At 44.7% G+C, this 15,698-nt stretch overlaps 1 protein-coding gene across 5 annotated transcripts in view; it reads right to left on the bottom strand.

Moving 5' to 3' along the window:
* MSH3 (mutS homolog 3) overlaps positions 1 to 15,697 on the bottom strand; it is a 122,847-nt gene extending 107,150 nt beyond the window's left edge. For 4 of the 5 annotated variants that reach the window (XM_084802047.1, XM_084802048.1, XM_084802049.1 and 1 more), the window contains exons 1-7: positions 15,401 to 15,697; positions 13,634 to 13,751; positions 9,792 to 10,012; positions 6,166 to 6,351; positions 3,580 to 3,696; positions 2,962 to 3,079; positions 1,101 to 1,246 (exon numbers count right to left, since the gene is read on the bottom strand). In XM_084802047.1, the coding sequence (XP_084658173.1) occupies positions 1,101 to 1,246; positions 2,962 to 3,079; positions 3,580 to 3,696; positions 6,166 to 6,351; positions 9,792 to 10,012; positions 13,634 to 13,751; positions 15,401 to 15,538 (1,044 nt within the window). In that variant the 5' untranslated portion in view covers positions 15,539 to 15,697. Of the gene's footprint in view, positions 1 to 1,100; positions 1,247 to 2,961; positions 3,080 to 3,579; positions 3,697 to 6,165; positions 6,352 to 9,791; positions 10,013 to 13,633; positions 13,752 to 15,034; positions 15,186 to 15,400 lie in introns of those variants that run through there. The other variant, XM_084802051.1, reaches the window with a different exon arrangement.
* Position 15,698: the final 1 nt, after the last annotated feature.

Raw genomic sequence — 15,698 nt, 5'->3', positions numbered from 1 at the left:
TCCCAAGCGGCCCCGTGCAAATCTGGAGGACTCCAGAGCTCAAGGAAAAAGTGCAGCCTTGGCCTGGAGCTAAGGATGCCGCCAGCCAGGAGACTGCTGAGGTGAAAGACGGGAGCCCAAAACCACGTCGTCAGGTCAATAGCCACTGTTCATCTTTTCCTATCCCCGCTCATCCGCTATAGTCAGCCATGGCAGTGGCAGGATGCTATCGCCCTGAGTGGGACCTGTGTGTTCTCATGCACTGTCAATGCTGCTCTTTACTCTGATCTCCAGGTAAATATGAAGCAGCGCACTACATATGCTAAAGCTGATGAGCAAACAGCCTTACTGTTTGTAGATGGGACCAACTGTCTGCGACTAGATAAAAAGCGCTTCTCAGGGAGGAAAATTCATTTGAGTTCCCCAACACCCACAGTATTGTAACTCCCTGAGAGAAGGGCTTATTGGCTAAGCAAATGTCAAGTTAGCACAGTTACGAGGTATGAATAATGTATTAATGTTAATGCTTCAGGAATGTTTGTTAATGCTGGTTGGTCACTGACTATACATGCTAGAAGAAACAGAGAGTGGTTACAGGGAGTCTAGTGTTTCTGTAAGTGGGTGAATTTGCTCACCAGCTGGCAGAAGGTAAAATCAATACAACTATAGCTACTGAGTTATCTTTGTCTACAAGACAGAGTAGACGTATTTCTAGTACTTAGTATGCTATCTTGCATTGGCCACTTAACTTCTGCCTTTAATTCTCCCTTCCTCCGGATTAGGAGAGCCACATAATCACTCCCATTGGATTACACACCAAAGAGGAAATCTCTAGAGCCCTTGCTAGCCATGCACGTGCTTGGCAGAGCATTTTATTGTGCTTCCAGCTCCCTGTCTACATGCATGGCTGTCACTGCCACCATTTTCAACTCTTAGCAATGGCATATAGTCTGAAACGATCTGGATCTTTCTACAGCACAGAGTGCCGAAAATAAAATCCTAACAAATTACTTGGCAGGTACTGCTGTGAGGAAAGCGTTTCCCTAGTAAACGCTCTGAAAGCGCTTCAGGATGCTCATCGGCCTCGCCTGACTGCTCTTGCTCACCTCCACAGGACTTACCACGACACCAACAGAAACATTCCCCTTCTTTTTGTCCTTAGTGTTCTCCTTTTCTTCGTAGATACACAGGAGATAGTTGGTACAAGAGTCCGCTGTTACCTCATCAATGTTCACACAGTCATCCAGCCTGATTAGAGGATTCACATGTAACGATGATTAAAGAAAACCACCCGCTTAGTTCCCGTTAGCTGATGAAGGTTTGTTCTTCTCAGGCAGCTTTCTTCCTATTATGATCATAGCTGCAAGTCGTCTCTTCCCTGAACTGTAAGAGGCACGGGGACAGGCAACTCTCATCCTCTCGCTTCCAAAGGGCCGAGCAGTACACCTGCAACCCTGTGGGGGCCCAAAAGTGAGCCTGCCTTCCTGAAGTGACGCTGGGACGCCTTAACAATCAGACAACTAGCAACGCCACAAAGCACGACACATGCCAAATAGCATGAGTGAGTTCCCCCTCTAAGGCACCTACAACTTTGAAGACATTTTAATTACACGAAAACACACACTTACAAATATGAACATGTATGCACACACATGTATAAAGTGAATCCCATTCATCAAAATTCTCAAGGATAAAAGCTAGTTCCGGACAAAGTGACCCTGTTTCCTCCGAGGACTATCATTGGGGAAACAAATCGTTCTTAAGGGTAGGCCCCATGCCCAGCAGTAGACGCCAACACAAAGTGAACTCAACTGTACTTTGGAAGCTCTTTGTCTCATAATGTTAAGACAGGGCATTTTTTTTTTAACAGATTTTGAGTATATATTATAGCTTCCAGTTTCAGGTGTTTGGGATTCTTGAGTGTACAAAAGGTATGTATTTCTGAGTCTGTATGTGTTTCTTGTGCTTTTCCATTAGCTCTTTTTCTTGGTTTTGTCCTATTCCAAATTTTTGGTTTTTGCTTTATCATTTGTATTTTATTATTATTCATTAGACGTCTGTTTGCTTTTCTAACAGAAAGAGAAGGGGTGTAGATTCAGATATGAGGAGAAGTGGGGAGCAACTGGGAGGAGTGGGAGAGGGAAAACTGTAATCAGGATATATTGTATGAAAAAAATCTGTTTTCAATTTTTAAAAAGTTTAAAAAAGAGAGACTTGGCCCACTATCTAGTAAATATTTTTTATTTGTTCCCTGCTCCTATCTTATGAACAACTATCTCACTTTTTTAAATGACAAGTCAGTTATGATGGCCAAGTACGTATAATCCCACGTATCAGGAAGGCTGAGGAAGAAATTCAAGGCCAGTCTGTGTTCCACAGTGAGTCTCCATCTCAAAACAAAAAGCTAAGAATTGCATGACTATGCTTTTGAATTATTTTGTTGCAAGTAACATAAAGAAAATGATGGTGATGATAAACTTCGGGAGGACTGGGCACACTGAAGCCGCAAGAGAAAATTTCAACCTACTACCCATTTCAATAGCTGGTTTATGGAGTCAACAATTAATGAAGACGGCCTCACATTTAACTGAGTCGTAATTTTGTCTCTGAAGTTCTTTTCATGGGAGTTAGGTAAGGTCTTTGCCGGTCTCACTTTAGCAAGACTCGGAGGAACCGGCAAGGCCGGGAGAGCTGACACTGCCCCACAGATGGTGTGCTCTACTAGGATCATTTTCCCGCCTCTTGCTACTGAAGTAGGATGAACTCTGCTCTCACTATGACAAGGGACACATACTGTACCCGGCCACCGCCCACCCCCCCCTCAGTGACACACCCCTCATGATAGAAGTGACAAGATGGATAGTGGCTGAGACTTCATCCAACACATTCTCATGAGGAAAAGGAAACAGTGTTTAGTTAAACTTGTCATTTTAAAGCAAACCCCCCTCCAAGAAAGAGGACCACCCCAGCCTGAAAGGATATCCTCTCCAATGAGTGTGGATTTCGTGTAAAGAGCGGTCAGTTTCCGGGAAAAGACAGAGCTTTTGTTGTCTCCCACTGCCTTTAAAGCTGCAGTTTCAGTTTGCTTCACAACTCCAACCTTCAACAAAAACAAACACACTTAGAACCAAATCTTAGTGAATCAGTGTTTTGGAAGAAAATTGTTACAAAGTGTTAAAAGGTTTATTCTGAAGCACTGAAAATAAGTAGAACAACCTTGGATGTCCAGATGCAGAGCAGAAAGAAGCCCAAGGAACTGGCAGGTGGGGTGGGCAAAGGAGGAAAAAACCCTCGCTGCTGCAGCGGAGGCCACTCTAGGCTGGCAGCGTAGTGCATTCCTACATGCCCAGCACTCGGGAGGCTGAGGGAGAGATAGGGTGGGACTGGAAGTTTATGTAAGTTCAAGTCCATCCTGGGCTTTACAACTTAGAAAACAGAATGCACTATAAGATACAACGCTAATAACTATAACACATTTTAATTTCCCATGATTCCAAATTCTAAAGCCAACGAAAGCCTTTCTCCCACCCTGTAGGACATGCTTCCGCTCTCTAGGAGGGAATCCCAATTCCTCTCCCACAAATCAAAGGCAAAGCTGACCTTGTATCCTTTGGCCACAAGTCGGCGGACGTGAACAAACAGTCTGTGAGTGGGTATGCTTGCCGTCATAAAGTTGTGGTCTAAGTGGCAATAAATATTGAGTTCCCGGGCAGCAATCTGAAGAGTGTAGACACAGGGAATGTCAGTCGTGCTTAGTTAGGATTCCCTAGCTACAGTTTCTTCCCTTTGTTAATAATTCACCATGTTACATACTTGTACTTAGGATCTGACCTTTCTCTAAGTATGTATATCATCAATTAAATGTGTAACGGACACTCCCTGTTTAAAAAACAAAAAACAAAAACATGTGTTGTCTCATCTACTTTAGGCACCTCCAGCAGGATGACCTCAGAGCCAACATCTGTGTCTCTAAATCCCAAACACAGCAGAGTTTCCTCAATGTCCTTACAAATACACAAATGTTACCCAAAAACCTTAAAATGTTCAGTCTTCTCTACAGTGAGAGCCTGAGACTGTAATGGAACAAAGCATTGATATGCAAATGGCCCAGGTAGATGACTGACAAGTACAAGGCGCCAACACAGAGTGGCTTCAAGGATGAGCCCATTTACAGAGAGGAAATGTACCTTCCTGACTGGCCCTGTTAGCTAAGCTCATGTTATTGAAAGAAATGTGAAAGCAGGAAGCAATAACTGAACTGATTTCTTGCATGTTTCTAGGAAATACCACAGCTTAGGCAATGTCCATCAAAGCCACCCAACCTCATCCCGACACTGCCCGATCTCGCCCATCTCTGAACTGCCTTGCTCCATCATTAGTGTCAAGGAAAGCTCAGTCCTTACTGTGGTCAAATCGGAATTTCCCCTTTACCTTAGACATCCTCTTTCCTTTTCTCCTATAGGGTGCAAGTATGTACCTGTTCCTTCCCTCAGAAAACATGCCAGTGTTATGTCAGAGTAAAATTTCATAACACGAAACACTATAATGTCACCAGAGGAATTTCACTTTGCTGCAAAAACAGGCTTTAGAAACCGGAAAGAAAGGGGGTTAGTAGAGACTCTGTTTTCCATTCCTCCGGCAACAACATGTGTACTGCCTTATCTCTTGGTGACAGCCTATGACCCAAGCAAGTCTAAAGCAACAGCATCACCCGCAAGTCCCAACAACAGCAACACCAGCAATACTCTTCCTCAGCTTGGTCACTGCAGCGGTTTGAGTAAGAAAGGCTCAGAGGAACTCGTGTTTGAGTGCTTGGTCCCTAGTTGACAGAAGTGTTTGGGAAGGACTAAGAAGTGTGTCACGTGGGGTGGGCTTTAAGGTTTCAGATGTTCAAGCCAAGACCAATATCACTCTGCCTTCCCGCTGCCTGCAGATGAGGATGCAGAACTCTCGGCTCCTCTCCAGCATCATGTCTGCTGCATGCTGCCACGCTTCCCACCATGAGGACAATGGCGTGAACCTCTGAAACTGTTAAGGCAGCCTCAACTTAATGCTTTCAAAGTAGGGAAGTCCCTACTGAGAAACACCCAGAGGGTTAAGGAAATCCTTTCAGAGAGCTAGTCAGTAACAAAAAGTTCTTACAGGGAGCTATTCCGGCTATTGTGTTCTTCTTGCCTGGGAGCTAGGGAGAGAGGGATCAGAATAGATCCTATTGACCTCACTATATAAAGTCTTACTTGTCCGCATTAAGGTGAATCTTGATCAGAAATTTCCAGACAATTTCTCGAGTCTCTGTACCCCACTTTCAATCCCTACTCCCTCTTTCAGGTGAACTCTGGTTCGATTCGTCCCATGGGCCGGGACACCTCACTCAGCCTACCTTCCTACAAACCCGGGACCTCCACCTCAGGAGTGGTCCCACCTACAAGGAGCTCTCCCCCATCAATTATGAAATTGATTTTAAAAACTGGGGGGTGGGGCAGGGGGAGTTTCAAGACACGGTTTCTCTGTAGCACTGGCTGTCCTGGAACTTGCTCTGTAGATCAGGCTGGCCTTGAATTCAAAGATCTACCTACCTCTACCTCCTGAGTGCTGGGATTAAAGGCATGTGCCACCACCACCCAGCTAATATGTTTTTGTTTTTGTTTTTTTTTAATGCCCTACAAGCTTGCCTACAGACTGATCTTATGGAGGCATTTTTCTCATTTGAGGCTCTCTCCTTTCCAATGACTCTAGTTTGTGTCAAATTGATATTAAATTAGCCAGCACAGACCCATATGGTGGAAGAAAACTAACTCCTCAAAGCTGTCCACACACACACACACACACACACACACACAGAGAGAGAGAGAGAGAGAGAGAGAGAGAGAGAGAGAGAGAGAGAGAGAGAGAGAGCGCGCACATATATACACACGGATTAAATAAATACATTTTTAAAACAAAATATTTTAAGACAGAAAATAAAACATATTAAAAGAGTAAGAGTCTATGGCTAGATAACAAAAATATCAGTTAGTATTTGAAGACACAACTTAGAAGCAGACCTGGTGGTGAACATCTGTAATCCCAGAATTTGGGGGTGAGGGGTGGCTAAAGTAGTTCACAAGTTCAAAGGCCGTCTAGACAGCACAGCATGAGCCTGTGCTTAAAGAAAGGGGAAGGAAGAAGGACAAGGAAACACCTTACCTCTGCATCTTCCCCAAAGAATCTGTACTTGTATCCACACTCCACACACAGGACCGCATCCTTGTGCTGTAGCTTCACGTCCAGGTACTGCTGCTCCAGGGGTGTATACACGCTTTTGGATCGTTTAAGAGCCTTGGAGCTGGACGCCTTCTGGAGATGTTCAGGGCATGGTTCAAACTCACTGTCCTGGAAACTCAAAGATTTACCCACTTTAGAAAGCACCGGCTGAACTGCTGAGCTCTCAGTGGCAAGGCAAGTCCAGCAAAAAGCTAACACCTGGTGACTCCACATGGGAGTTTTCTGAGGACAGACTGCATATTCTAAGGGGATACTGAGGCCAAGCTATCGTGGGTTTCACTTTTTTTTTTTTCAAAATGAAATTTAAGACACAGGAGAGAGGAGTGGGGGGAGGGATACAAGTGAGAATGAAGCATAATGACACGTGCCATCAAGATGAAAAGGGAACAATTGCTCCGTATGCTAACTTTAAAATTTAAATAAAGAAGGTGGCACACACCTTTAGACCCAGTACTAGGGAGGCAGAGGCAGGCAGATTGCTGTGAGTTGGAGGCCAGCCTAGACTGCAAAGTGAGTCTAGGACAATCAAGGCTACACAAAGAAACCCTGTCTCAAAAAACCATAAATAAATAAATACAAGTAGAAAGCCAAAATAAGCTATGTAAATAAGTATACTGAGAGTCTAAATACTTTAATGTTCTGTGTGTTTTTACATCTTTAATTTCATAAATCTACTAATATCTTATTGTTTATTCCCAGGAGTGTTGGGCAGGAAAGAGCACAGGGCATGTATGTCGGGCAGTTAGGAAACTTGCTGACATCTAACCAGCCTTGGACGTGAGCAGCACCATCCCATGTGCTAAATAAAAGAAGGAGGAGAGCCAGGCAAGCACCAGGATTTGCCCTGCTCCTGATCCCAGAGGACTGTAGATTCAGCTCACCCAGGTGGCTCGCACCCAGCCACCTGCCTTCCCTGCTGATGGCTCACACCCTCAGACTGTGAGCAAAAGTAAACTCTTTCCTAAGCTGATTTTGTCAGTTTATCTCAGCAACAAGAAATGCCGTTAGTCCACACAAAAGCCTACAGAGTGAAGGAGAGCAGACTTGTGGCAAGAGAAATGTGGCTTATTGTATCAGGTCGGAAAATGCAATTATCTTTAATTTTTATGAGATTTTTCCCTTTTGTTTCTATGGTTTTATATAAATCTGTATATAATATAATGTGAAATTTAATTCACATTCATAAAATTACATTTTCTGGAAAAAGAATTATTCCTTTATTCATTTATGGAATAAGACAGACTTCAAGGGGAAAAAATTTAACTATATGTGATACTAACAAACTGATATTAAGCAGTTTTAAAAACTGTGAAGGTAGAAATATTCCTCAGGCTGCTAATGCTCTCTTTTGTATCCAGTGGACTCAACTGTGAATGCAGAAGCCTCTCACGAGTCCTGGTGGAACTGGCTCTGCACTGACAGGCCCACAACTTGAGGACATTTTACCACTCCTGTGAGTCCTGTGACTTCAAACAGACTATCACCACGGGCATGGTGACCCACACCTTTAACCCCAGCACTTAGGAGACAGAGATCAACAGACCTCTGTTAGCTCAAGGGCAGCCAGGGCAGCATGTGAGACCCTGTCTCAAAGAAACTACAACAGCGATGACTTGCCACCTGTAACACCGTCCACTTACTGCTTCCAGGGAACCCTTCTGTCTCGTCAGCTCTAGTTCCCAACACTGTAGTGTGGGGACCCATGTCAAATTCTTCCATGTCAGAAATCCTGTATTTAGGCTGTATGTTGTGACCTTCAAGTTGCTGACCTTTACCTCAAGAGGTCTTGTGTTCTAGGCCATCCTTGGACTATTTACCTTTGAAAGAAGTAGGGAAGTCCAGCTTGGAACCGCCCAGAGGATCAAAGAAGTTCTTACAGAGAGTTACCCAGAGAACTAGAAAGTTTTACAGGGAGCTATTTAGGCTACTGCATTCTTGCCCAGGGGCGAGGGTGAGTGAGATTAGAATAGATCCTATTGACCTTGCCCTGTATATGTTCCTGCTACTTGGCATTAAAGTGAATCTTGATCAGAAATTTCCTGACTTGATTCGTTATTTCTCGCGTCTCTGTATCCTACTTTCAATCCCCACTCCCTCTTTCAAGTGAACCCTGATTTGATTTTTCCAGTGGGCCGGGACCCAACACTGTAGCAATACAGGGCTGGTCACTGTCTGTATAAGCAACAGAAAGTGGGCTCCATAGAGGAGCCGGTGTTAACATGCCCCATGAGAAGTGAACTTGAATCAACTGATTTTTGTCATTTCCGTACACTATAGTCATTGTACCTAGATGAACTAACTGCCTCTGAGTATTAAAACACAAAAAGCAAAATGTTTTCAGTTTATATTTGACAAGTCAACCAACTCTCTGTCTCTGGCTGAGAGAGCTCAAGAATCTAGACTTTGTGGGAGGAGGTGTGAACTTCCAAAACCACTGGCTAAAACTTTATTGTCCTGAGCATTTTTCTAGGAAAAATACATTAGAGTTTCCATGTCTAAAGAAATTGTGTGTGGTGTGTGTAACCATCTCTCTAACTCAATGGCATTAATCATATCTACATATTAAAGAGAAAGCTTTTTAACACTGTCCATTCCCTTGGTGGTGCACTCCTTTAATTCAGCACTTGGAAGGCTGGATCTCTGTAAGTTCGCGGACAGCCTGGTCTACAAATCGAGTTCCAGGACAGCCAGGACTGTTACACAGAGAAGCTCTGTCTCGAAAAACATAAATGGATAAACAAACAAACAAATTGTCCACTCCCAATTCTCTGTGACAAGCAACTAAATATAATTCTGAAGAAAGGTTCTGAACGCCAGTTTAGGGCTTTTTCAAAAGTTCTACAGATTATTTTGGTTATCTATGAATGGATTTAGGTGGTGGAACAAAACGTAAATTTCCATGTTTTTGCAATAATAAAAACACTACTGAGTCACAAAGTTCACAGCCGAAGAAATAGAAACCTGTACTCACTCACTCTACCTCTAAACTGATTCTTCCTGCCAAGATTTCAGCGGAAAAACCCCACATCCATATCCTGCCCACCAGGATTTCCCATGCAAATTATAAAACTATTAATGAGAAACACCCCTGGGCTGGAGAGATGGCCTAGCAGTTAAGAGCACTGGCTGATCTTCAAGAGGACCTGACTTCAATTCCCAGCACCCATATGACTGTAACTCCAATTCCAGGGGATCCAACACCCTTACACAGACAAAACATCACTGCACATAAAATAAAAATAAATAATTCTTAAAAAAAAAAAAAAAGAAAGAAAGAAAGAAAGAAAGAAAAAGAAAAAGAAACACCCCCAAGTCAATGCTCCTAACCTACATAAGTACAGCAGGATTGCCTGTGGGTATTATGTCTTGTTTTAATACAAACCAACTAATCTCTCCCAAATAAATAGTAAAACTCTTAAATATTAAAAAGAAAAAATATCTAAAAAACAAATATTCCTTCAGCTAGCAGGGATGGTCAGCTACATGTGGAAACCACTTATTTCCCTGACTAGGCCCCCAAAGTACTTCAGAGCCCAGCAGTTACATACTTTCTGATTAGCCTGAGATTTGGAGTCTTCAGACAAAAGTGCATTCTTCGCTCGTTGCAGAGTGATGTCTTCAAAATCAGTACATTTTGGCAGAACTGCAAGTCTCTCCCGAAGAGGTTCAGACTGGACTCTGTTTTGAGGGAGGGCAGAATCACAGCAGAATTCCTTCAACTTTTCCAGGGACTTTAAAACAATCCTGGGCCTCATGCATTTCTTTGCCTCTTGGAAAATAAGAAGAAAACACACCAATAGTATTTCGGCTTTGTTATGTCAATTCATAACCTGCTTAGAATTTTTCAGGACATTCCCAGTAGAGCACTGACCCTAGCTATGATGTGATAAAGAACACGGTGTTCAAGGTAAAGGTACATATACTTCTGTTCGCAGATGAATCCACTGAGAACTACAGCGAAGGACGGCTCGGCAGGACTACTGCTGCCGCCAAGTCGGTGACATAAGCTCAGTGCCCAGATACAGCAAGGTTGGAGAGAACCAGCTCCCTCAAGCAGTCCTCTGACCTACACACACATATGCACCCCGAGCACAGATACACAGACACACACAACAAATAAGCAAACAAACGATGGCATTTTAATGTGTCAAAACAGCACTACAGTGGAGCCTTGCTTCTCTTTCTTTGGGTATAATGACGGACTGGGCAGGGGTGATGACAGCTGCAGCTGAGGTACCTGAAGCTAAACAAAGCTGCGCTCAGCCGCTAACTCAGCTCAGGAGGTTCACACCCAGTCCTCAGAAAAGTAAGGACCAACTCCATTTGCAACACAAAATGCTCAAGACTCTGGAATTGGGGCAGCATTGAGTCTGGAAAGTTCTGAAATAAAAAGGACTGATTCAAAGTGGACTGAGCCTATATTCTTCCCATCCTTTAAGCTCTGAGGGCCTTTCTCTCACTCGGCACAGACTAGAGATTTCCCTAGAAGGGTGTGATATGGTTATAAACTCTCCCAGGAAAATGACAGGAGCCAAAGCTGGCTGGATGCTGAGACCTTGACCTTGAAAAGACTCAGGTACCCAGAGCCCTCTTCTAAGATGTAAGCCAGATGACTCTTGGCTGGGCAATCTTACCAGCTTGAAGGAGTCACCCAGGTCAGACGTACTCGCTTTCTTGCCTCTCAAGCTTTCCCATGCAACATCTGAAACGTATTCTTTCTCAAGCCCCATCCCAAAACTACCCTTCCCATGAACCCATCACAAAACTACCTTTCCCATAAACCCCTGAGTGTATGCTCCATCTTCATAGTCTCTCCCTCTCTCCCTGTGTTCCTACAAGACCATAACTCTCTCCAGCGCCTCTCACCATTATGAGCAGTGACTTTAAGCAATTGTTCATTATCTGGTATTTATAAGCAAGCACTTAGTATGAAAAGAGACTGTCATCTACACATTCTGCTATGTGTTAGGACACAGTATTTCATCCCTTAGCAATACCATTAGGCAGCTGCTGCTAGTACAGGAGAGCTGGGGTTTACATCCATGGTCATCTCTGTCTTTACCTTCTTTGTTAAAGCAGAAACGCAGAGGGCAAGAGTTGGGCTTTGTTAATCTGTGGTCAGGCTTCCATAAAAGCTTTAAGGGTATATAGTTCATCATGTCTCTCATGAGTCTCACAGCTGGGAAAATGTGTGTTCAAATCTTTTAAGTATCTGATTGAAGGTTAAACAGTTTTTCTATTAACAATTTTAGTAAGATATAATTCATTTGGGGTTTGTGTGTGTGTGTGTGTGTGTGTGTGTGTGTGTGTGTGTGTGTGTATGAGAGAGAGAAAAAGAGTTAGTTTTAAAAAAAGAAAAAAAGTCAAAAAATGAAACTTCTAGAAAAGATCTGTATAAAAATGTAAAATGAACATTTCCCGGAGACTTACAGCAACGTTGACAGTGTAAAAGAAAGAGCACTGAAGTAGGAAATAGGGCCACACAACCTATCCAAAGTACAGCGCAAGGACAAGTGAGAGTGAAAACGAAGGAGCGCTTCTGTGACTTGAGGGACAGTCAACAGCAATGCTCTAAGGAACTCTGAGGAGGCCGAGGACGAGGATGAGGATGAGAAGGGCAAGGAGGATGAGGATGAGAAGAATGAGGAGGAGGGGCAGGGGAGGGAGAGCACACACAAAGCATTTGAGAAATGACTGGACAAGAGAGAGGTTTCTAAACTTTACAAGAACAAAAATCTCACCGATCCAAAAAGTTCTAAACAAGTCCCAACTAGGACTAAAAAACTAACTCACTAACTTAAAAACTAGGGGAAGGCCCAGAAATGTATGAGACGGTGAGTAAGAGAAAGAATAATCTTAAAGTCCCCTCGCCCCCCGCTCCCCACAGTCTATAACTAAACCAACCACCGCCAATACTTGATCTGATAACAGTGGCTAAGATACCTGTCTGTGCGCTCGTTCGTTCTGTGTTCGTGAGCCAAGGCCTCCAGTATGTGAACTCACTACGTTGCTGAGGATGACCCAGAACTCCTCATGTTCCTGTCTCCACTTACTGCATGCTGGAATTACAGGCATGGGTCATCACTCCCAGTTTATGCCAACCCGGGTCTTCACGGACCCTAGACAAACTCCACTAACAAAGCTACATCTCCCACCCATGACTAAGAATTCTTGAAGAAAAACTCTCTTCTTAATTTCTGACTTGTCCCAATATAATTCACTGTATTTAGTGTGCTTATCTTATTCTGAAAATGAATTTTGAATTATCTTTTACAGTGCATATTTTACCCCTTTTTTAAATGTACATATAGGTTTCCTTGTGAGTGTTAAGACTCTCCTTCTGTTCCGTATCCCAGGTATAAAAAAAGGAAAAAGAAAAAAAAAGAAAGAACTTGGAAGTGGATGAGTCTAGAAACAAGGTAAATCTACGTAATGGAGCACTGCCAGAAATAAAAGGGATGACTCTAGAGAAGGCACAGTGGTAGACGCAGAAGACAAGGTGGCCAAGGGCTGGAGCTATGGGAAATGGAGGCCTTCCACTGACCAGTACAGTGTTTTAGAAGTGAAACATGAAGCCAGGCGTGGTGGCGCACACCTTTAATCCCAGCACTTGGGAGACAGAGGCAGGCGGATCGCTGTGAGTTCGAGGCCAGCCTGGTCTACAAAGCAAGTCTACGACAGCCAAGGCTACACAGAGAAACCTTGTCTCGGAAAAAAAAAAAAAAAAAAAGAAGTGAAACATGAAAGACTTGGGATGGATAACAAAAGGGTGCATCTGGGAGCTGTAAGATGTCTCCCTGGGTAAGGACACCAGCCATCAAGCCTTATAACCAAGTTCAAAGCCTAAACCCATGCAATGGAGGGAGAGAACTAATTCCTGCCAACTGACCCCTGACCTCTTCTACCCATGGACAATGATGCATGCACACAGACAAATAAATAATAAAGCATTAGCAAATGTTTCATCTTTATAACCAAGATCTGAGACAGATAACGAGGCTGGAGAGATGGCTCGGCGGTTAAGTGCACACACTGCTCTTTCATCAGAGAACCTGGGTTCAATTCCCAGCCACCACATCAGATGGCTTATAACCACCTGTGGCTCCAGCTCCAGGAAGATTCCATGCCTCATGCCTCTGCAGGCATCTATATTCATAACACACACACACACATGCACACACACACCCCAAAAGTGAACAAAGAGAAAGTTGGAAGAACTACAGCCAAATTAGAGGACTCAGCTCCACTGTGATGCTAGCCTCCCAACACCAGCTCAGACACATCGGAGAGCCTCCCCTCTACACACACAGGAAACCAAGGCTCACTGCTCCAAAGGTCTCCTCTGCCTTCTGGGGAACCCAAGCTGAGAAAAGCATTCCCTAGCACTTACCAGGGTTGCCAGATGTTACTGGGGTATTTTCTCCTTCCTTCTCTGGAACTTTCTTCGCTTTCTTCTTAATGGGCCCATCATTCCCCAGTGATCTCTTCCTGCTGTCACCATCTGTCACCTGTATCGGGAAGGAGGGAAATGGTGTTGACGCTACTCTAAGGCTGAAGTCTCTGAAGTCATTTAGCCTTGCATCAGAATGACAGTTAGGCTCTTTGCCTTCCACTCTTCAAGTAAAAGTCATCTACTTTGACTGCGGAAAGGCTTTGAGGGTCATGTTTTTGCCATCAGAGACAGAACCTGGCAAAAGCAATCTCTTATCCTGGCACATCCTGCTGAAATTAAGGGGCGCTCTCCATCTTTCCTATTCTCCTATGTTAAATAAAAGCCCTTCACAAGAGAAACAAAAATAACCTATTTTCAAAATATAAAATTATGGGGGTAAAGGAGATAATAAACAATGTATTTCCTGTTTTGAAGCTTAAATTCCACTATTAAAAGATGTCCTAGGACTATTTGTTGGCAGGTAATCTGAAAAATATTAAAACTTTTGCCCAATACTCTCTCAGTGGTGAGTGAAAAAAAATCTTGGTAAACTCATGAAAATGTAAATCATCCTCAAGAAAAGAGGAATGACAGTATCAATCAGGAAAGGGGAGGAATATAAATAAAAGAGGATATGATTCTGTGTGTGTGTGTGTGTGTGTGTGTGTGTGTGTTTTCGAGACAGGGTTTCTCTGTGTGGCCTTGACTGTCCTGGACTCACTTTGTAGACCAGGCTGGCCTCGAACTCAAAGCGATCCACCTGCCTCTGCCTCCCAAGTGCTGGGACGAAAGGCTTGAGCCACCACGCCTGGTGAGGATAAGATTCTTAAACCGATTTGCACCTGCATAAAAATATGGTAGATAACTAGAGCCAGTTATAATCACCTTCTACACCCTCCAGCTGGGAAGTGACCAAGTCTTTAACGCACCTTGGGCAAGCGTGACACATCCCCAGCTTGTGTGGGAAATATAAAGGGGAACCCCAGGGACCTAGCTCACACTTGGGGCTGCAATTGCGGCAATATCACTACGGGCTTGGGAGTTGTTTTGCTTTGTACTTGTTGAAGGGCTGCAAGCAACAGAAAGTAACCAACTATCAGCGTCTACAGAAGCTTCATCCACCCAAATGCTTACACTGAGAAGGGGCACAGTAGAACGGGATTCTGACGAGTGATCTAAAATACAGAGCAATGCTTTTGAATTCTGAGAAACTAGCCTTAAAGACAGTTCTCTTTCAGCCAGCCAAGCAAGTGCATACACAGTTCGTCAATCCTCAATCTAGTAGGGAAAATGTAAAGGAAAGTAGGGACGACTGACATTAAAACACGCATCCTGGACCTGCCAGCCGGGGCCACTCACCAAAATAGAAGTTTCCGCCTCAGGTTACGGCTAATGTCCTGGAGGCACCAAGCCCTCAAATCTCTAACTTCTAACCTAGTTATAAAGTCTTTCTACTAAAACAAGGACCCACAGTAGTCACAACCACCTCCTTCCCCGGCTCCGCCTCTTCTTAGTCCTTCCCACTACACGCAGGCTTCTCTGGACAGCCTCTGCTTCCGGCCGCGACACCAACGCGCCCGCCCTAACCCCGCCCTGGCCCCGCCCCTGACCGCCTGGTCCCGCCCCGCCACTTGGCCCCGCCCCGTCGCGGACAGAACCCGCCCCGGGCGGCCGCCGTCAAGGCGGGACAGTGAGCGCTGGGGGCGCTGCAGAGCCGTCCTCTACCTTCTCCGCAGGCTCCGTGGGGGATGTGGTGGCTTTCAGGCTTCCCGCAGACCTGAAGAACCGACTCAGAACCGCTTGCCTCCCCGGGACTGGGCCGGCGCCATTAGACTCTCCCGACGCGGATTTCGTGCGGGGCATAACGGGGTGCAGAAGAGCCGGACCGCCGGGAGCGCGCGGCCGCACTTCCCCGCGCCTGCGCACACGTGCGCACGTCGCGGCCTGTGGGGGCGGGGCCTCTGCTGCACAAATAGGATAAGGGACGGGGCCTAGGGGGCGAGGTCTCTGCTGCACAAATAAG

The sequence above is a fragment of the Acomys minous genome (assembly GCF_964271855.1).
Source record: "Acomys minous genome assembly, chromosome: 11".
Taxonomy (NCBI): Eukaryota; Metazoa; Chordata; class Mammalia; order Rodentia; family Muridae; genus Acomys; species Acomys minous.
This window is presented reverse-complemented; position numbering and strand designations above follow the sequence as displayed.